Below are 22,660 nucleotides of genomic sequence, written 5' to 3'. Positions count from 1 at the left end.
GTGATTTGGGCATCCAGGGTCAACTAGCGATGGCGGCATGGGGGACACCCCCTGCTGTGCAGCCCAGCACACAGTGAGCGGGTTGTGGTCTTATGAGTTGGGTGAGGGTGAGGAATGTGAACCCAAACGCTGTTCCGTCCCTCCAAGCTGAAAAAAGGCAAAGCTTATTAAAGTCTGGGAGGAAAGAGGGCGTTTGGCCTTTTGGCAGCGAATACAGAGGTGACTTTTGCCATTGCAGTTCATTGTCAGATCAACTCCGTTTCAGAAACCCATGTTGCTTTTGTTATGCTGCGGTTTCATAAACGCCTTTGCAGTGTGAAACTTCCATCCTGTCATCTTAATACGCGCAACTTCTCCGGTGGGTGTGAGTTGTGGTCTAACTTGTGAGAAACCAGTTTTTGGTTTCTACCCTCTTGAAGATGATTAGCACTTCACTTTGGGGGTGGTGACACAAAGACAAAGACTACATATACCGACCGTATTACCGTTGCCATGCTGTGCATTGATTGATGACCCTGCTGTGTCATTCTTTGTTTTAAGTCCAAACTTAAGCACACTTCTTGCAAATCAAACTGATATTGAGGAGTGAACAAGTTTCCCCCCACATCAAAGTGTTTTTCACTCTCAAATGACTCACCGGCAATAATACCGCTAAGCCCACCAAGGCATTTCATGCTCAATATTGGCTTGCGTAACCACGCCGTGCATGTTTGCGTGCTTTCGTCGGCGTTTATTTGCAAAGTGCCCCGAACTTTTGAAAAATAAATAGGTAAAATGGAGCATTAAAAGCTGCTCTCGTGTGCCAGGTTGCCTTCAAACTTCTAATGCGGCTTGTCATACACACTCTGGATAATCTAGTCGGCTTTGTGTCAGTCATGACTTTTGATACTTGAAACCATCTTAGAAGTTTGCTAACTTATCCTGTGTGATTCGAATGTTTTAGGCTAGCATTTAGCTAATTCTGATCATTTAAACCTAAAATTAATTTGAGACTTCACACCATCTTGCAAGTACACTATATTGCCAAAAGTATTTGGCCACCTGCCTTGACTCACATATGAACTTGAAGTGCCATCCCACTCCTAACCCATATTGTTCAAAATGACGGCGGTCCACTCGGGGTGTAACGGTACACAAAAATTTCGATTCGGTACGTACCTCAGTTTAGAGGTCAAGGTTCGGTTCATTTTCGGTACAGAAAGAAAACAACAAAATATAAATTTTTTGGTTATTTCTTTACCAAATTTTCTAAATCTTCCACCAAAAATATTTTTCTTAGTGGAATATTTGATGTGAAGTAATCAAAACCTTGGATAGGTCAATAATTCATAATAACATTGATTTTGATTTAATATTATGTTTTGAGCAATGACAGTTTGAAAGAAAAAAAACAGCTTTGTTTTATTAGTTAACATTGCAACTTTTTCTAAATGACATTTAACCTTTTAAAGGGGAACATTATCACCAGACCTATGTAAGCGTCAATATATGCCTTGATGTTGCAGAAAAAGACCATATATTTTTTTAACCGATTTCCGAACTCTAAATGGGTGAATTTTGGCAAATTAAACGCCTTTCTATTATTCGCTCTCGGAGCGATGACGTCACAACGTGACGTCACATCGGGAAGCAATCCGCCATTTTCTCAAACACATTACAAACACCGAGTCAAATCAGCTCTGTTATTTTCCGTTTTTTCGACTGTTTTCCGTACTTTGGAGACATCATGCCTCGTCGGTGTGTTGTCGGAGGGTGTAACAACACGAACAGGGACGGATTCAAGTTGCACCAGTGGCCCAAAGATGCGAAAGTGGCAAGAAATTGGACGTTTGTTCCGCACACTTTACCGACGAAAGCTATGCTACGACAGAGATGGCAAGAATGTGTGGATATCCTGCGACACTCAAAGCAGATGCATTTCCAAGTAGACTGGACAGATCAGCTTTCAGGAAAAGAGAGCGGATGAGGGTATGTCTACAGAATATATTAATTGATGAAAACTGGGCTGTCTGCACTCTCAAAGTGCATGTTGTTGCCAAATGTATTTCATATGCTGTAAACCTAGTTCATAGTTGTTAGTTTCCTTTGATGCCAAACAAACACATACCAATCGTTGGTTAGAAGGCGATCGCCGAATTCGTCCTCGCTTTCTCCCGTGTTGCTGGCTGTCGTGTCGTTTTCGTCGGTTTCGCTTGCATACGGTTCAAACCGATATGGCTCAATAGCTTCAGTTTCTTCTTCAATTTCGTTTTCGCTACCTGCCTCCACACTACAACCATCCGTTTCAATACATGCGTAATCTGTTGAATCGCTTAAGCCGCTGAAATCTGAGTCTGAATCCGAGCTAATGTCGCTATACCTTGCTGTTCTATGCGCCATGTTTGTTTGTATTGGCATCACTGTGTTTGTTTGTATTGGCATCACTGTGTGACGTCACAGGAAAATGGACGGGTGTATATAACGATGGTTAAAATCAGGCACTTTGAAGCTTTTTTTAGGGATATTGCGTGATGGGTAAAATTTTGAAAAAAACTTCGAAAAATAAAATAAGCCACTAGGAACTGATTTTTAATGGTTTTAACCCTTCTGAAATTGTGATAATGTTCCCCTTTAAGCTTTTTTATTTCACTTTTGTTATGTTTTTGTTTATTTTAATAGTATTTTTAGAATGTGCCGTGGGCCTTTTAAAACATTAGCTGTGGGCCGCAAATGGCCTCCGGGGCACACTTTTGACACCCCTGCTATAGATAATAAAAAATTAAATCTGATAAATCTATGGATAAAAAGCAGAGCCTGGCGACGCATGCGCGTTTATCATAACTCTCTCTCTCTCTCTCTCTGTCTCTGCCCGCGCACACCTCCACCATTTGTTTTGTTTTTAAACCCTTCTTAACCCTGAACGTACATTGGAAATACACGCAACCCTAAATCAAAATGCCGGACATTTGACATTTTTAAGAAACTCCGCCCTGACAGCTCCGCAAAAGAGGACATGTCCGGTGAAAAAAGGACTTATGGTCAGTCTATCGTAGCCTGGTCGCTGCTAGCATGCCGTGTGTTGTGCCTCGGTGTGCATTGTTTACATAACGTGCGGTACGCTACTTAATATGTCCATGTGGAAACTCGTTCGGTACACCTCCGAACCGAACCGGAACCCCCGTACCGAAACAGTTCAATACAAATACACGTACCGTTATACCCCTACGGTCCACCTTTTGCCGCTATTACAGCTTCAACTCTTCTGGGAAGGCTGTCCACAACGTTGCAGAGTGTGTTTTTAGGAATTTTCCACCATTCTTCCAAAAGCGCATTGGTGAGGTCACACACTGACGTTGGTCGAGAAGGCCTGGCTCTCAGTCTCCGTTCTAATTCATGCCAAAGGTGTTCTATCGGGTTCAGGTCAGGACTCTGTGCAGGCCAGTCAAATTCACCAGACTCTGTCATCCATGTCTTTATGGACCTTGCTTTGTGCACTGGTGCACAGTCATGTTGGAAAAGGAAGGGGCCCGCTCCAAACTTGTTCCCACAAGGTTGGGAGCATGGAATTGTCCAAAATTTGTTGGTAACCTGGAACATTCAAAGTTCCTTTCACTGGAACTAAGGGGCCAAACCCAACTCCTGAAAAACAACCTCCACCAAATTTCACATTCGGCACTATGCAGTCCGAAATGTACCGTTCTCCTGATAAGCTTGAAACCCAGAACATTTCACGACTAGATTTGTTGCACAGGTGGCATCCTATGACAGTTCCACGCTGGAAATCACTGAGCTCCTGAGAGCGGCCCATTCTTTCACAAATATTTGTAGAAACAGTCTCCATGCCTAAGTGCTTGATTCTATACACCTGTGGCCGGGCCAAGTGATTAGGACACATGATTCTGATCATTTGGATGGGTGGCCAAATACTTTTGGCAATATAGTGTACGTTAATTTAGGACTGGGCGATATGGACGAAAAATTATACATCGATATATTTTTACTTAAACTCCATTTTCAAAATATAACTCGATAAATTTTTGGGTGAAAGTATACATATAAAGATATTCATTTTTGAGCAATATTCAGTGAAATGGAAAGGAATGACACTGTACTGTAAACAGTCAGTGGCACTTTTATTAACCCAGTTAGTCAAGATGGGGTATTAACAGCACATAAAATAAACTGTTGAGTAGTACAGAATTACATAACATAAATAAAATACAAAAATATTATTTCTACGTAAAATAAATAACATAGCTGTGCAAATAATACAAATTGTATCAAACTCAGATAAAAAAATTAATTTGCAGGCAGGCACTTTGTGATTTCCTTTCCTATCTTGCCTCTGATTGGCCTGTCCCTAACCAATTGTGTCTCATTATAGTAAACAACCAACCAATCATGGATGTTCTTATATGTGCAAGCACAACTTGGAAGGGGGGAGGGGGAGAACAAGGAACACAACAAATAAGCGGCGTTTGGTAATTTTAACTTCAAATAAATTATATCGATATTACGATATTTTCTTGATTCAGATCTTGTTTAAAATTATATCGATATATCTTACAAACTTGATATATCGCCCAGCTCTATGTTAACTGTTCCCATTATTGGGACCCTCCTTTTTGCAGGGATGAGTCCTCCCAGATTCTTTCGTTCTAAGCCTAAAATAATGAGAAGTGACTAGAATTCAAGATCAACACTTTATTCTCATTCTCTTTATATGCGTTTGTCCTCCTTGGCTGCCTCAAAGAGCCGGGTATCGAAACCAAAAGTTAAATTGATGTGTATGTTTGCCGAGTGCACACTCATTCTTCTCCCTTCGTCTCGTTCCTGCCGTCTCTTCTGTCGGAACGTAGATAAGATAAAATGTGTGTGTATTTGCAAAAATAGGAAACACAGGGTGCATTTATGTTCTGTCCTTGAATATAATGAACTGCACATGAGACGAGATCTAAATTTGTTTGATCGAGCCACAAATCATGGCTTTTAATACCTGGTGCCATATTAGAAGTAGGTTAACCTTTCCCATGTTATTATGCTAACGTTACCATGTTGATATTTGATTAATTTGAAACTAAAAAATAATGAATTATGATATTTGGCGTTATCTTGCAAGTAACCTAACTGCTCTAATGTTTACATGTTACAGTTAACATACAAATGTTTTCCAGCTATTTAGCTAATTATATATGTTCAAACTTAAAATTCATGGGTTTTGACACCGCGTCATCTTTAAAATATGTTAACTGTTCTTATGTTAGCAAGTTAACATTAGCATGCCAAAGTTGTATGCTAGTATTTTAGCTAATTTGTTACGTTTAAACCTAAAAATCTTAGATTTCGATACTTGATGCCATCTTAGAAGTATGGTAACTTATCCGATGATATCATGCTAACCTAAGCATGCTAAAGTTTTATGCTAGCATTTTAACTAGGGCTGGGCGATATATCGATATACTCGATATATCACGGGTTTGTCTCTGTGCGATATAGAAAATGACTATATCGTGATATTCGAGTATACGTTCTCACGCAGTTGCTTTTAGCTTCAGGCATTACACTACAGGTTCTTCTCACTCTTTCGTGTCTCTCCTTCTGACAGAGACTTAAACAAGCGCACCTTCTTACATACGTCATATATGTATACGCCCTCGCAGAGCAGAGAGGTAGCAGCATGGGTAACGTTAGCTGTGGTGCGAGTGGTAATACACGAGAAAAAAGGTGCGAATCTGATAACAAATGAAGGAAGAATTACTTCCCAAGAAAAACAGCACGGGGTCCATCGTCTGGAGGTGGTTTGGCATCAAGTGGGAATATGTCGAACAGACAACAGTCATTTGTCAAGTGTGGAGCAAAAGTGTTGCTACAAAAAGTAGCATTACTGCTAATATGTAGCATCATTTGAAAAGTCACCTGCTAGAGAATGAAGAGTGCTTACTCCGCATGTCAACATCTCCGTTCGGTGCCACACCAACACAATGCTGAGGCAACCATTTCCACATCAACACCGTATGAAAAAAAAAAAACGACATAATGAGATAACGTCCGCCGGAACCTACCACATAGCGAAGGACATACACTATTTGATTTCCTATTATGCAGCTCATTTTTATATGACAGTTATTGAAATATCTTGTGTGACATCATGCACAAAAGTGCACTTTATTTGTTTTAAACTATTGTAGTGGCGTTCTGTACAAAAAGTGCACTTTAATTTAGTGTTGTTTTGATATGTCATCTTAGTGACATCATGCAAAAAAGTGCACTAATAGCTTGTTTTAAAATGTCTCTGGCAATCTTGCACTTTCTGTTTTGAAATGACATGAATGTTTGTGCCACTGCTTAATAACTGTTTAATAAATACAGTTTTGGTAAATTGACTTAGTTGTGATTTCCCTCTCTGCATGAAAGTTTAAAAGTAGCATATATTAATGCAGTATGAACAAGAATGTTTTAATGTAGACACATAGAATCATCATACTGCTGTGATTATATGCATCAAGTGTTCATTCAAGGCTAAGGCAAAATATCGAGATATATATCGTGTATCGCGATATGGCCTTAAAATATCGAGATATTAAGAAAAGGCCATATCGCCCAGCCCTAATTTTAACACATTTTATTTGTTTGAACCTAAAAATCTTGGCTTTTAATACTTGGCGCCATCTTAGACGTATATATTGAGAAGTGAAGAAGTTTCCCTTACCCCAAAATTGTTATTTCACTCTCAAATGACTCCTCTGCAATAATACATTTCATGCTCAATATTGACTTGCATAACCGAGCCGTGCATGTTTGTGTGCTTTTGTCAGCGTTTGATTGCGAGAGGCTAAAAAAAATAAAAAAATGAAAGATTAAAATCCGCTCTAGCGTGCAAGGTTGCGTTCAAGCTTTTCATGCGGTTTGTCATACACAGTTGGGATAATCTAGTCAGCTTTGTGTCAAACTCGCTTCATCAGTACAGAGCTTATGTTATGTGAATGTCCGACTATTACAAAGTAAACCGACCACTACAAGACGCTGTCTTTTTACACTAGATCAGGAATAGTCAAATAAAAGGGTCCAACATCCTATATATGACGAGACGGCTCTGCTGTTAGAAAAAAAACAAGCCAATCAAAGATCCTCTACACAACGGGAGCTTGGTACTGTTTCCAGTTACCCACTGCAAAAACACAAGTCAGAAAGCCTCAATAAGATAGGACTGCTCTGTTTTTAATGACTAACTTCAAAGAACACATGTCAAAGATGTTCTGTAGGATTGGAGCCCTCCGCTGTTTCTAAGATAATAGTCTAAAAATGCTCTCCAAAGATCTTTTATCTCATTGGAATTGTTCTGTTTTTAGGATACTCAGAGTTGACTGCAAAAATGCGAGTTAGAGAGCCTTTATATGCCACGACAGCGCTGTTGTTTTTAATGACCAACGTCAAAAACGCTTGTCAAAATGTTTTTAAATGGTCGGAGTGCTCTGCTGTTTTTAGGATAATGCTGCAAAAACACCAGTCAAAGATCCTCTATATGTTTGTGTCCCTGCAGTTAATTTTGCGAGGTGCCCACAAAAATGGAGGAAGCTCAATCCGGTGCGAAAGTGTTACACATAGCGAGAAGTAGGGATTTTTTCAAAAAAGATACCTGGACGCCCACAAATAATAATAATAATATGTATGTATATATGTATGTATAAATATATATATATTAGGGATGTCCCGATCCAGATTTTTGCACTTCCGATCCGATACCGATATTGTTTTTGCATTTCCGATCCAATACCGATACTGACCGATACCGATATTGACCGATACTGGCCTATCCGAGCAACATTCTTCTTCATACTGCATTAATATATGCTGCTTTTAAACTTTCATGCAGAGAAGGAAATCACAACTAAAAAAAATCAAAAAAATTTTCATACGGTGTTAATGTAGAAATTTTTGCCTCTGCATTTTGATGGTGTGGGCGTGTGGCACCGAATGGAGATAAGCGTCTCGACAGATGTCACAATATTTGAACAATGATGACGAAAACTGTTTTCTCTGTCGTGTCAGTGTGTCGAAAATTGTTATGCGCTTATTTTTTTATTTGATTTTGTGCGTGGCATAGATTTGCTATGCGCAGAGGACGCTTAAACAGTGCGCAATTGCACAGGCGAGCACCTTAGAGGGAGCGTTGCTCGCACGGCTGCGCTAGCATCACAGCTAATGTTAGCCATGCTGCTACCTCTCTGCTCGGGGAGGACGTATACGTATGTGACGTATGACGTGACAGTATGTGACGTATGACGTGACAGTATGTGACGTGTGTAAGAAGGTGCGCTCGCTGTCTGTGAGAGGGAGACACAGAAAAGAGTGAGAAGAGCCTGTCGTGTAATGCCAGCAACTAAAAGCAACTGCGTGAGAATCCACAGACCTGTGGATGTGTTGAAGGTGTGCTGGAAAATGCGGAACGGAAATTACGGAGCAGCAGAAAAGTGGAATGTATTATTTAAATTGGTGCGTTGGAAAACACGGACCGGAGTTTTTTTTTAAACTGGATCTGGATCGGCATTTTCCCATGCCTTGCCGATACGCAATTTTTGGCAAATATCGGCAGCCGATCCGATCCAAATATCGGATCGGGACATCCCTAATATATATACAGTCGCGATCAAAAGTTTACATACACTTGTGAAGAACATAATGTCATGGCTGTCTTGAGTTTCCAATACTTTCTAAAACTCCCATGGCAAGTTTCACTGCAATAAGGCACTTTTGGTAGCCATCCACAAGCTTTGAATTTTTGACCACTCCTCTTGACAAAATTGGAGCAGTTCAGCTAAATTTGTTGGTTTTCTGACATAGCCTGATTTAGCCATTCCTTCACCACTTTTGACATGTGTTTGGGGTCATTGTCCTGTTGGAACACCCAACTGCGCCCAAGACCCAACCTCCGGGCTGATGATTTTAGGTTGTCCTGAAGAGTTTGGAGGTAATCGTCCTTTTTCATTGTCCCATTTAAATCAGGCCCACAGCATAATACTACCACCACTATGCTTGACGGTGGACATGGTGTTCCTGGGATTAAAGGCCTCACCTTTTCTCCTCCAAACATATTGCTGGGTTTTGTGGCCAAACAGCCTAATTTTTGTTTCATCTGACCACAGAACTTTCATCCAGAAGGTCTTATCTTTGTCCATGTGATGTCAGATGAAACAAAAATTGAGCTGTTTGGCCACAATACCCAGCAATATATTTGGAGGAGAAAAGATGAGGCCTTTAATCCCAGGAACACAATGCCCACTGTCAAGCATGGTGGTGGTAGTATTATGCTATGGGCCTGTTTTGCTGCCAATGGAACTGGTGCTTTATAGAAAGTAAATGGGACAATGAAAAAGGAGGATTACCTCCAAATTCTTCAGGACAACCTGAAATCATCAGCCCGGAGGTTGGGTCTTGGGCGCAGTTGGGTGTTCCAACAGGACAATGACCCCAAACACAGGTCAAAAGTGGTAAAGGAATGGCTAAATCAGGCTAGAATGAAGGTTTTAGAATGACCTTCCCAAAGCCCTGACTTAAACGTGTGGACAATACTGAAAAAAACAAGTCCATGTCAGAAAACCAACTAATTTAGCTGAACTGCACCAATTTTGTCAGGAGTGGTCAAAAATTAAACCAGAAGCTTGTGGATGGCTACCAAAAGCGCCTTATTGCAGTGAAACTTGCCAAGGGACATGTAAGCAAATATTAACATTGCTATATGTATACTTTTGACCCAGCAGATTAGGTGACATTTTCAGTAGACCCATAATACATTTATAAAAGAACCAAACTTCATGAATGTTTTTTGTGACCAACAAGGATGTGCTCCAATTACTCTATCACAAAAAAATAAGAGTTGTAGAAATTATTGGAAACTCGAGACAGCATGACATAATGTTCTTTACAAGTGTATGTGAACTTTTGACCACGACTGTATATGTGTGTGTGTGTCTATAAATAATAATAAATAATAAATATTTACATATATTTTTTTAAAATAGATTTTTAGGATGACTAAGAATCGCGATTTGGATGGGACTTAATTTTTTGAGGCACCCCTTTTTTTGGCTAATTTAATAAAATTGGTTAATATTGCTAATATGGTGGACGGGAAGGAGTATTTCATTGTGGCGACCTTATTGGGTCCTACTCTGTTACACAACTCTGTTGCTTTGTGGTGGCTTTCAACAGCAAGTACATGACATTCTGTCTTTACTTGAATACGACACAGTAAAATAGTGACATAGTTTTTGTTTTGTAATCAGAACATAAGATCAAAACAAAAAGATCTAGCGTAGCCTTTGCTTCAGATTGTTGTTACTGACATTGTAGATGTTGTTTATTCACGGTAACGCACCAAAAATGTGTTCGTTGCTATCTGTCTGCAAGAAGGTACACGTGGTTGTGTGTGACTTTTTTTATGCCTGTAGACATTTTCTTGCAAGCCACCCCACTCTGGCGCACACTCGTAAAGGCAGGCGTGGATGTAAGGTTGTTTGACGTCACCCAACAGTCAGCTGGGGACATTCACCGTCGCATGAATGTTACACACGTGTGTGCTTAGAGGAGGGTCTTTGATTTCAACTGTATTGTGTCGTAGGCACGAGTAACCTCATTTTTTTATCGGCACGAGTAATCTAATTTTTTTATCGTCATTTCAAAGCAATTTCTCTCATTAGAGTTTGGCCATAAAACGTCTTATTCAATGTACATGCAATTAAAAAAAAACACCATATTCTTAATTTAGACAATCTTATGTCAAAGGCGTTTGTGTTTAAGGATGGGTACGTTCATATTTTCACAATTTTTAGTACCTTTGTGTGTGTTGATAAATATTAATTGTTTTTGATGATATGATGTATTTTTTATTGCAACATTTGAAAATGAGCTGATTATGTTAACTGCTGTTTAGTAGTTACATCTTAACTTAAACTTAGACTTGGACAAACTTTATTGATCCTCAAGGGAAATTGTTCCACACAGTAGCACAGTTACAAAGGATGGAACGGATAATGCAGGTATAAAGCAGACTAAAAATGTATCATAGTAGCAATATAACATATATGTATTATTTACATATTATATACACAGTATATAATATATACTGATATACTATATTATTATGTTATATAATATATACAACTTGTCTCAAATGCAGTTAAAAGTTCAAGACGTTAGATGGCAGTAGTGTACAGTTTATGGTGTGTTGGCTTGTCAGTTCAGTCATTGCTATCTAGTCTATTGTTGCGCCCTAAAAAGTGTTAATACAAAAGATGTCCGATAATGGCTTTTTTGCCAATATCCGATATTCCGATATTGTCCAACTCTTAATTACCGATTCCGATATCAACCGATATATACAGTCGTGGAATTAACACATTATTATGCCTAATTTTGTTGTGATGTCCCGCTGGATGCATTAAACAATGTAACAAGGTTTTCCAAAATAAATCAACTCATGTTATGGAAAAAAATGCCAACATGGCACTGCCATATTTATTATTGAAGTCACAAAGTGCATTATTTTTTTTAACATGCCTCAAAACAGCAGCTTGGAATTTGGGACATACTCTCCCTGAGAGAGCATGAGGAGGTTGAGGTGAGTGGCGTTGGGGGGCGCGGTCAAGGGGGGTAGGGGTTAGCGGGGGGTGTATATTGTAGCGTCCCGGAAGAGTTAGTGCTGCAAGGGGTTCTGGGTATTTGTTCTGTTGTGTTACGGTGCGGATGTTCTCCCAAAATGTGTTCGTCATTCTTGTTTGGTGTGGGTTCACAGTGTGGCGCATATTTGTAACAGTGTTAAAGTTGTTTATACGGCCACCCTCAATGTGACCTGTATGGCTGTTGACCAATTTTGCTTTGCATTCACTTGTATGTGTGAAGAGCCGTAGATATTATGTGATTGGGCCGGCACGCAAAGGCAGTGCCTTTAAGGTTTATTGGCGCTCTGTACTTCTCCCTATGTCCGTGTACCACTCCCTACAGCGGCATTTTAAAAAGTCATACATTTTACTTTTTGAAACCGATACCGATCATTTCCGATATTACATTTTAAAGCATTTATCGGCCGATAATATCGGCAGTCCGATATTATCGGACATCTCTAGTTAATACTCTAAGTATTATACAGGCACAAGCTGTTTGTAACGTGCATCTTAGTTGTAGTTTTAACAAATTTGGAAGTGTTGAAACTGCCATGTGAAATTGCTAATGCTAATTAGTAGCATGTCAGTAGCAAAGCTAATGTATATTAACATAAAGCGGGTGCATTTTTGGAAAAGTGCTGTATGATATTCTGTCAAAAATAATGGGATCTGTATATATTTAAGCATGTCTGTTCCTGAATATGTCAGAACAGTTTTTATTGTATGTAATGTAAATTAATCCACACCCGTTCAGTTGTGAGGACTCTCGGTTTCACCCCTGAAATTTTAAATGCAGTTGTGTGACTTTTGAAAGGGCCGCCTAGAGTTTCACTTCAAACTTTTTATTGACATGACAGCGGAAGAGAGATGTTTTTTTTTTCTGCTCAGCCTCATGTGTGCCTGTTCTCTTCCTGCCTCTTCTCGTAGGCAATGCTCAGTTGATGGCTCTTCAAGCGCTGATGGCAGTTCCATGTGTCCTTTTGCCTTCGTCTGCCCTTCACTTGGAGGACCGCGCCGCTGTGCAGGAAGCGGAAGTGAAACACCGAGGATTATAGCTTCATCAAAGACTTTTATGGAGCTACAGAATGTATGTCTTTCCAACTTGGTTTCCCATCCTGACCAGCATTGATGCTCTATTTGAATCCGGCTGACTGTCCCTCACCTCATCCCGTCCTTTCCAAAGAGGAAGGGCGGGGGTCTGGTGCAGCGCCCCCTGCCCTTCCTTTCTTGTAGGGCAGCTTCATAAGGTATTCCTTTAGGCGTTCCCTCTTCATGAAATCCTGCCAGAGCCTCAAGGAGGAGGTTTCCGTCCCTTCCCTGGGCGGCATGTCACAGGAGGAGGGACGCAGCAGGGCACAGGTGACCCAGTCCTACTATAACACCCCGAACCTGGATGTGGACCCGGCGGGTAAACTGTACAAAAGAGAGGGAGGCGGCAAGCCTTACTCTGTGTTAGTGGACAACAAAATGGCCTCCAAGGCGTCGGCGGGAGAGCTCAGCATCGGCGCTCAGCAGCAGTATTTCGGAGAGGGTGGGGCAGGGCAGGAAGTGCGCACACAGGGCACACAAGTCACTGGTGACGCCACCTCAGAGGAGATGGAGGAGGATGATGACGACGAAGAAGAGGACGGCGTGGATGGCGGAGAGGAAGGTGGGTTCAAGCGCGAACAGATCATCGTTGAAGTCAACCTCAACAATCAGACCCTCCACGTGTCCAAAGGGGACAGCAAAGGTGGAACCGCAGGGGATGACTCCGAGAGAGCCGGTAGTGAGGAGGAGGAGGAGGACGAGGAAGAGGACAGCCCCGATGAGGATGATGATGAGGAGGAGGATGACGACGAGGAAGAGGAGATTGAAAGTCACAGAGCGAGATCAAAGAGGACCCACCGGGGAGGCCCGGCTTCCGGCCAACTGCAGAGGAAAAGCCTCCGCACGGCTCTGAGCTCGCAGTCCTCCGGGATGACCACCAGGGGGCGGCGGAAGCACGCCGAGCCGCCCAAGATCCAGCGGCGATCAGCCAGGTCGGCCCCGCCGTTGTCCGCCGGCGCCGTGGCGGGGGCCAAAGCCGAAGCGGAGGAGAAGGAAATGCTGGCGTGCGAGAAGTGCCCGCGGGTGTTCAACACGCGCTGGTACCTGGAGAAGCACATGAACGTGACGCACCGGCGGATGCAGATCTGCGACAAGTGCGGCAAGAAGTTTGTCCTGGAGAGCGAGCTGGCCTTGCACCAGCAGACCGACTGCGAGAAGAACATCCAGGTAATAGGGGTTTTTAGAATAAAGCACATAATGACAATCACGTGAACATAAATTAGAGGATTAGCTATTATTTTTTCAGAAACTGTTAGGATATTTGATCATTTAGCCCAGAATGTCCAAAGTGCAGCCTGGGGGCCATTTGCAGCCTGCAGGTAATTATTTAACGGCCCGCGGCACATTCTAAAAATACTATGAAAAAAAAAAACCATACAAAAGTGGAATAAAAGAGCCAACAGGTGAAATGTAACGACAAAAAGTTCCAATGTTGACTAATTAATAGGGCTGTCAAACTTAACGTGTTAACTCATGTGATTCATCATAACAAATATTGCATTAATCAATCACTTTGATTAATAATGCAATTTATTTTGAGAGCACAACCTCTGTCACTTTAAGCGTGATACGGTCAGTACAAAAATGAGTGAGGAGACTGCAACTGGTGTTCTCGCTGGCAAATTTCACTCCAAAATACAACCTGCAAAAACTAGATAAAACTGTTACCAAGTTTTGTGCAAATAAATGACATGCATTCAAGAAAACGTTTGAAAATGTCCCTGGATGACAATTAAATTGCATTTGGGTACAAATATTGGGGTCTTTTCCTAAGCAAATGTTTATTATGCACGCAAGTAAATGCCCTGTGATGAATCTAAATTCCAAAATATGCTTACCGTATTTTTCGGACTATAAGTCACAGTTTTTTTTCATAGTTTGGCCAGGCTCCAGTGCGATTTATATATGTTTTTTTCCTTCTTTATTATGCATTTTCGGCAGGTGCGACTTATACTCCGGTGCGACTTATACTCCGAAAAATACGGTAATTTGATTAATAAAATAATATTTTGACAGCCCTATTACTAACACAAAGCTGCAATGCAGGCTGTTTTTTTCTTTAAAATTGTCATTGCTCAAAAAATAATAATTAATCAAAATCAATTTAAGAATGATTGACTAAGGGGCTTCAATTACTTCTCATCAAATATTACATTTTAAAATATGCATTTTTAATATTTATAATAAATTGCATATGTTGTGTTTGCCAAGGGAATAAAAACAAGCAAACCAAAAAAACATTTGAAAAAATAATACACATTTCTTATCGACTGATAGAACTGAAGTTGATCTTAAGATTTAAGGGTTAAAGTAAAAAAAACAACAATAAAATGACCTGCCATTGCTCAAAAAATAATGAATTAAAATCAATGGTGTTTGCAGTTGTTTTTTTTTCATCAAATAATCCATATTTTTTTTGGGGGGGGGGAATATTGCATACTTTGTGTTAGCCATAAAAAAATCTGTTTGTTTTTTTAACAAAAATTGCATAAAACATTAATAAAGGCCTTAGTGGCCACATGCGTGGACAGCACCTTTTAGGTCTTATTTCCAAAATTGTGTACACTACTGAATTGGGGTCTTATGCCGCTTATGTGGACACATATTGCTATCTGGTAGTGTCAGAAGAGAATAACATACAATGGAATTTGGAAATAAAAAGTGTAAAAATAAAAATTAGCATGTCACTACACATGAGGTACACGTGTGTGTACTTGTGGACTAAGTACATCATATCAAAAGATGATTTTTAGTTTTTATTCTAATTAGGGTCCAATAAGCCCAAATAGCAAAGAGAAATAGAAAAAAGCATGTAAACAAACAGTTTGGGCCTTAAGAGGATACAGAAATGTCATCTTTATAATGACAGATAGATGAGAAGTTGATCGAGAGATTCAAGCGTCGAAAGAAAACAATTATTTTTAACATGTTTATGAATGGAGAAAAATTAAGGGGAGTCCTAAAGGTTAAAAAATATATATATTTTGCTTTGGTTTGATAAATGAGAAATATCAAAATAGCCCCCATATGCTTTGATTTTTCAGTGTGAGACCCACAGTGGAAAACGTTTGGACACCTCTGAATTAGACCATTTAGACATGCTGCTTGATCCTGTGACTACATATTTCCAACCAGTAGAGGGAGCTAAAGCCTAAAGAACTACAATTACATTCCTGCTCTATGCTCAGAAAAACAAATCTTTGTTGAAAGTCCTGCTTATTATTTCTCATCCACCCTGTTGTTTATTTCTCCCTAGTGTGTCTCCTGCAACAAGTCCTTCAAGAAGCTGTGGTCGCTGCACGAACACATCAAGATCGTGCATGGCTACGCAGAGAAAAAGTTTTCCTGCGAGACCTGTGAGAAGAAGTTCTACACCATGGCTCATGTGCGCAAGCACATGGTCGGTAAGTGACGAGGGCCGAGGGCGTTTTGCTCATGGGACACAATGTGAGACCCATCAGTTTTTGCCATTGCAAGCACTTAGTTGACACCTGCCACAACATTAGGTATGTTCTTGAGATGTCCCCGACTGGAAATAATGGAAATAGAAATAAACCACCTTTTATTAACTGGACAAGTGAGTTTTACACATACCACTAACAGCTAGCAAACGTCACAAATAGTCAGTGGTTTAACAAATAAACGTCTATATTTGTCACAATTTTAAGTTTAATTTTGTACAAATGCCATTTGACCTGAATAACGCGAATGGCATTCTTGGCAGTCAGTCCATCTGTCTCATGCACAGATGTTTGGAATGAAAGAATTACAAATGGATGCCTTGGTTGTTAGAATGCTGTTGAACCTGTGAGTGAAATCATATGCTTTTGTAACATGTTATCTTTTTGCTTGGCGTATTAGTGGGACATAGCTTGCATGATCAGAGCAGGAACAGGGCGAGTTATGCAAAGACTGTCTTCGACTCAGGATTTTTCATAGTCCACTCTGATTCAGTAAATTCTGCTCATAGCTGTCAAGCGTTTTTTGTTTCAAGAACACTGTAATGGGGAACCACACTGATCTGATCTGTGACATTTTCTACCTCAAAGACAAAGCCTTAAACACTCAAACATGGTATTGATCGAAAGTATAGTGATATCCTCAGACCCACCGGGGTCGGCTTTGGTTCTTGCGGAATGCCGAGAAGATGATCAAACTGGAGCACGTGTGTCCAAACATTTTCCATTTAGAGCCTCACACTAATAAAATAATGCGGCAGCCTTTTTAATATTTTTCATTTTCAAAATTAAGGCTGGGCAATATGGCTGAAAAATGTATCACTATATACCGTATTTTCGGAGTTTAAGTCGCTCCAGAGTATAAGTCGCACGTGCCGAAAATGCATAATAAAGAAGGAAAAAAACGTATATAAGTCGCATTTTTGGGGGAAGTTTATTTGATAAAACCCAACACCAAGAATAGACATTTGAAAGGCAATTTAAAATAAATAAATAAAGAATAGTGAACAACAGGCTGAATAAGTGTACGTTATATGACTCATAAATAACCAACTGAGAACGTGCCTGGTATGTTAACGTAACATATTATGTTAAGAGTCATTCAAATAACTATAACATATAGAACATGCTATACGTTTACCAAACAATCTGTCACTCCTAATCGCTAAATCCCATGGAATCTTATACGTCTAGTCTCTTACGTGAATGAGCTAAATAAAATTATTTGATATTTTACGGTAATGTGTTAATAATTTCACACACAAGTCGCTCCCGTGTATAAGTCGCACCCCCGGCCAAACTATGAAAAAAACTGTGACTTATAGTCCGAAAAATACGGTAAAGTCGTGGAATTAACACATTATTATGCCCAATTTTGTTGTGATGCCCCGCTGGATGCATTAAACAATGTAACAAGGTTTTCCAAAATAAATCAACTCAAGTTATGGAAAAAAATGCCAACATGGCACTGCCATACTTATTATTGAAGTCACAAAGTGCATTATTTTTTTTAACATGCCTCAAAACAGCAGCTTGGAATTTGGGACGTGCTCTCCCTGAGAGAGCATGAGGAGGTTGAGGTGGGCGGGGTTGAGGTGGGGGGTTAAGGGCACCTATTACCTCCCTGCTTGGCACTCAGCATCAAGGGTTGGAATTGGGGGTTAAATCACCAAAGTGATTCCCGAGCGCGACCACCGCTGCTGCTCACTGCTCCCCTCACCTCCCAGGGTGGAACAAGGGGATGGGTCAAATGCAGAGAGTAATTTCACCACACCTAGTGGTACTTTAACTTTAACTTTAATGTGTTTAACAAGGAATATGGAATTTTAATTGTGTCCCTCTGGTAGAGGAGGGGATCTGCATCAGGACATTGCTGGTGTCAACATTTGAACTTTTTTCGTTGCATTGCACCTGTTTGCTCTTTTATTCCACATATGTTTTTTTAAATAGTATTTTTAGAATGTCTGAAAAATTAGCTGTGGGCCACAAATGGCCCCCGGACCAAACTTTGGACACCCATGTCCTCGAAGTAAAAATCATAAGGAGGTTTCTGTAGGTGAACTTAAGAATCATTATTTCTTATTTGCCACATAACAGTTATGTCTTCCTTGCATCTCTGTCTTCCCCACAGCTCACACCAAGGACATGCCGTTCACCTGCGAGACCTGCGGCAAGTCCTTTAAACGCAGCATGTCCCTCAAAGTCCACTCGCTCCAGCATTCTGGGGAGAAGCCCTTTCGTTGCGAGGTAAGAGGTGGAGGGGCCACCGTGGTCTGAAAGAAGGCACCGGCGTGCATTCTGGTTTAGACAGAACTTCAATGGATTCAATCAATCAATCAAAGTTTATTTATATATCCCTTAATCACAAGTGTCTCAAAGGGCTGCACAAGCCACAATGACATCCTTGATTCAGTTCAATTTGTAGCTTGATAGCTTAGAGGACTTGTGGTTTGCATGTCAGTCTCATATTGAGGAGATCGGGGGTTCAAATCTGTCTTAGTACATCTCTGTGTGGAGTTTGTATTTTCTCCTGTCCTTACGTGGGTTATTTCTTCCTCCTACATCCCAATAGGTTAAGTAAAATAAGTTTGTGTCAATATTTTCGGGTATCTGGAACAAATTAGTTAGATTTACATTATTTATTATGACAACTCAGTCTTCATATGACCTTACCTGTGTAACCACTGTAGAATCAAGTTTTTTTTGAACAGCTCTTTTAAGGGACCAATGAGAACCGATTTCCAGTTGTGAGCTGTTCATTTGGGAGTTTTTTTTTTTTTTTATGTATGTGCAAATTTAGTGTGCAAATGCATGCCACCCGACTGGCAACTGGATTAAAAGATGAGTCAGCGTTAAAGGAAACTGAACATGATTTGGATTAACTTTTTTTAAAGAACAAAAAATAGTTATTTATATCTATTTTTACTTATAAAATATAGAAAAAAATGTATATATGTTAAAATTATTATTTTATTGTATTTATTTTGTCTTTTATTTACCGTATTTTTCGGACCACAGGGATTAAAAGGTACACTGCCGATGAGCGGGTCTATTCAGGTAAATTTTCATACAAGAGGCGTACCGGATTATAAGGCGCACTAAAGGGGTCATATAATGATTTTTTGGTAAATTTAAAACACTATCTTGTGGTCCACATACCATGTGATGATGGTGGTTCTTTGATGAAAGTGTTGCATAGATTATGTTTTACAAGCCATTTTCAAGTCGCTTTCTGAGCGTCTCTTCATGATGCGCCGTTTTGTGGGCGGTCTTACCTACGGGGCTCACCTTCAACAGAGTCTTCTCCCCGTCATCTTTGTTGTAGCCGTGTAGCGTGCAAGGACGGGTGTTGAAGAAGTGTCAAAAGAGGGAGCTAACTGTTTTATTGACATTCAGACTTTACTTAAATCAATAACGGAGCAGCATCTCCTCATCCGTGGCTCAATAATGCAACATCAACACCGGAAATCCATCAAGCGGTGCGGCTTCATAGCTTACCGAAGTCGTACTAAAAACTTTTTGATAGATTTTTGAGCGCAGTGTGTAATGTTCTATATTCTCAATGGAACATTTAAAGTTTTGGTGTTCTTCACTGGTGTCATATTGCAGTTTACACGTATCTCTTATGTATGACTGCCATCTACTGGTCACACTTGTCATAACACCATGTACCAAATAAAATTGCTTCGAGGTTGGTAAGCACAACCAAAATTATTACGTACATTAGGCGCACTTGGTTATAAGGCGCACTGTCGATTTTTGAGAAAATTAAAGGATTTTAAGTGCGCCTTATAGTCCGAAAAATACAGTATTTTTATTTATATTCACTTTTCTGTCTAAAGGGTAGTAGTTTAAGCGTACTCGCACCTGGTATGGTAGTACAATTTTGTACTCAAATTTTTATTATGTTGTAATTTTTGTTAGAGGTTATTTATATTTTTTATATCCATTAATGCATTTTACTTATTTGTGTATTTTTCTATATTGTTAAAATGATACACTTTTTCTGTCACTTCCAAATCATAGAAATATGGCAGCGTCTTATGGAATGTTTACAAGGTAATCACAACCAGAAGTAAAAATAATAGCCAATATTTCCCACCAATAGTAATATTTGTGTGAATTTAACTATACATGCCATCCGACTGGCAACTGGACTAGAAAATGAGTCCGAGTTGAAGGAAACTCAACATCATTTGGATTAACTTTTTTTAAAGAACAACAAATATTTATTTATATATATTTTTTTCTTGTAAAATATATTAAAAAAAAAATATATATCTATATATATGTTCAAATTATTATTTTTTAATTGTATTTATTTTGTCTTTTATTTATTTTTTATTTATATTTACTTTTCAGGTTCATTATTCTATCTAAAGTGTAGTAGTTTAAGCGTACTCACCAGGTATGGTAGTACAATTTTGTACCCACATTTTTATTGCGTTGTAATTTTGGTTATCGTTTTATTTATATTTTTTATATCCCTTAATGCATTTTACTTATTTGTGTATTTTTCTATATTGTTAAATTGCTACACATTTTCTGAGGTGAGTGGAAAAGTTAAACAAGTGATCTCACTTCCAAAGCACGGAAATATGGCACCGTCTTATGGAATATTTACAAGGAAAACACAACAAGAAATAAAATAATAGCCAATATTTCAGAATTTTTCCCACCAATAGAGTAATATGTGTGTGAATTTAACTATGCATGCCACCCGACTGGCAACTAGACTAGAAAATGAGTCTGTGTTAAAGGAAACTCAACATCATTTGGATTAACTTTTTTTAAAGAACAACAAATATTTATTTATATATATTTTTTCTTATAAAATATATTTAAAAAGTATATATATCTATATATATGTTCAAATTATTATTTTTTAATTGTATTTATTTTGTCTTTTATTTATTTTTATTTATATTCACTTTTCAGGTTCATTATTCTATCTAAAGTGTAGTAGTTTAAGCGTACTCACCAGGTATGGTAGTACAATTTTGTACCCACATTTTTATTGCGTTGTAATTTTTGTTATCGTTTTATTTATATTTTTTATATCCCTTAATGTATTTTACTTATTTGTGTATTTTTCTATATTGTTAAATTGCTACACATTTTCTGAGGTGAGGGGAAAAGTTAAACAAGTGATGTCACTTCCAAAGCATGGAAATATGGCACCGTCTTATGGAATGTTTACAAGGCAAACACAACAAGAAATAAAATAATAGCCAATATTTCAGAATTTTTCCCACCAATAGAGTAATATGTGTGTGAATTTAACTATGGATGCCACCCGACTGGCAACTAGACTAGAAAATGAGTCTGTGTTAAAGGAAACTCAACATCATTTGGACTAACTTTTTTTTAAAGAACAACAAATATTTATTTATATATATTTTTTCTTATAAAATATATTTAAAACATATATATATATCTATATATATGTTCAAATTATTTTTTTTAAATTGTATTTATTTTGTCTTTTATTTATTTTTTATTTATATTCACTTTTCAGGTTCATTATTCTATCTAAAGTGTAGTAGTTTAAGCGTACTCACCAGGTATGGTAGTACAATTTTGTACCCACATTTTTATTGCGTTGTAATTTTTGTTATCGTTTTATTTATATTTTTTATATCCCTTAATGTATTTTGCTTATTTGTGTATTTTTCTATATTGTTAAATTGCTACACATTTTCTGAGGTGAGTGGAAAAGTTAAACAAGTGATCTCACTTCCAAAGCATGGAAATATGGCACCGTCTTATGGAATGTTTACAAGGAAAACACAACAAGAAATAAAATAATAGCCAATATTTCAGAATATGTCCCACCAATAGAGTAACATTTGTGTGAATTTAACTACGCATGCCACCCGACTTGCAACTAGACTAGAAAATGAGTCAGTGTTAACGGAAACTCAACATCATTTGGATTAACTTTTTTTAAAGAACAACAAATATTTATTTATATATATTCTTTCTTATAAAATATTGGAAAAAAAATACATACCGGTAAGTATGTATGTATATATATGTATATATATATATATATATATATATATGTTAAAATTATTATTTTTTAATTGTATTTATTTTGTCTTATTTATTTTTATTTATATTCACTTTTCGGGTTCACTATTCTATCTGAAGGGTAGTAGTTTAAGCGTAGTCGCACCAGGTATGGTAGTACAATTTTGTACTCATTTTTTTATTATGTTGTAAATTTTGTTATAGTTTTATTTATATTTTTTATATCCATTAAAGCATTTTAGTTATTTGTATAGTTTTGCTATATTGTTAAAATGCTACACTTTTTCTCAGGTGAGGGGAAAAGTTAAACAAGTGATGTCACTTCCAAAGCATGGAAATATGGAATGTTTACAAGGAAAACACAACAAGAAATAAAGTAATAGCCAATATTTTAGAATAATTCCCACCAATAGAGTGATATCTGTGTGAATTTAACTATTC

General features: G+C 38.5%; 1 protein-coding gene across 3 annotated transcripts in view; it reads left to right on the top strand.

Moving 5' to 3' along the window:
* Window positions 1-22,660, top strand: part of znf652 (zinc finger protein 652) — a 52,732-nt gene that overhangs the window by 17,280 nt on the left and 12,792 nt on the right. For 2 of the 3 annotated variants that reach the window (XM_061981911.2, XM_061981909.2), the window contains exons 2-4: window positions 12,567-13,895; window positions 15,985-16,132; window positions 18,318-18,433. In XM_061981911.2, coding sequence (XP_061837895.1) covers window positions 12,912-13,895; window positions 15,985-16,132; window positions 18,318-18,433 — 1,248 coding nt within the window. In that variant the 5' untranslated portion in view covers window positions 12,567-12,911. The remainder of the gene's footprint in view (window positions 1-12,566; window positions 13,896-15,984; window positions 16,133-18,317; window positions 18,434-22,660) is intronic. The other variant, XM_061981912.2, reaches the window with a different exon arrangement.

The sequence above is a fragment of the Nerophis lumbriciformis genome, linkage group LG24 (genome assembly GCF_033978685.3).
Source record: "Nerophis lumbriciformis linkage group LG24, RoL_Nlum_v2.1, whole genome shotgun sequence".
Lineage (NCBI taxonomy): Eukaryota > Metazoa > Chordata > Actinopteri > Syngnathiformes > Syngnathidae > Nerophis > Nerophis lumbriciformis.
Note: the sequence above shows the minus strand (reverse complement) of the source record. Positions and strands in the feature narration are given on the sequence as shown.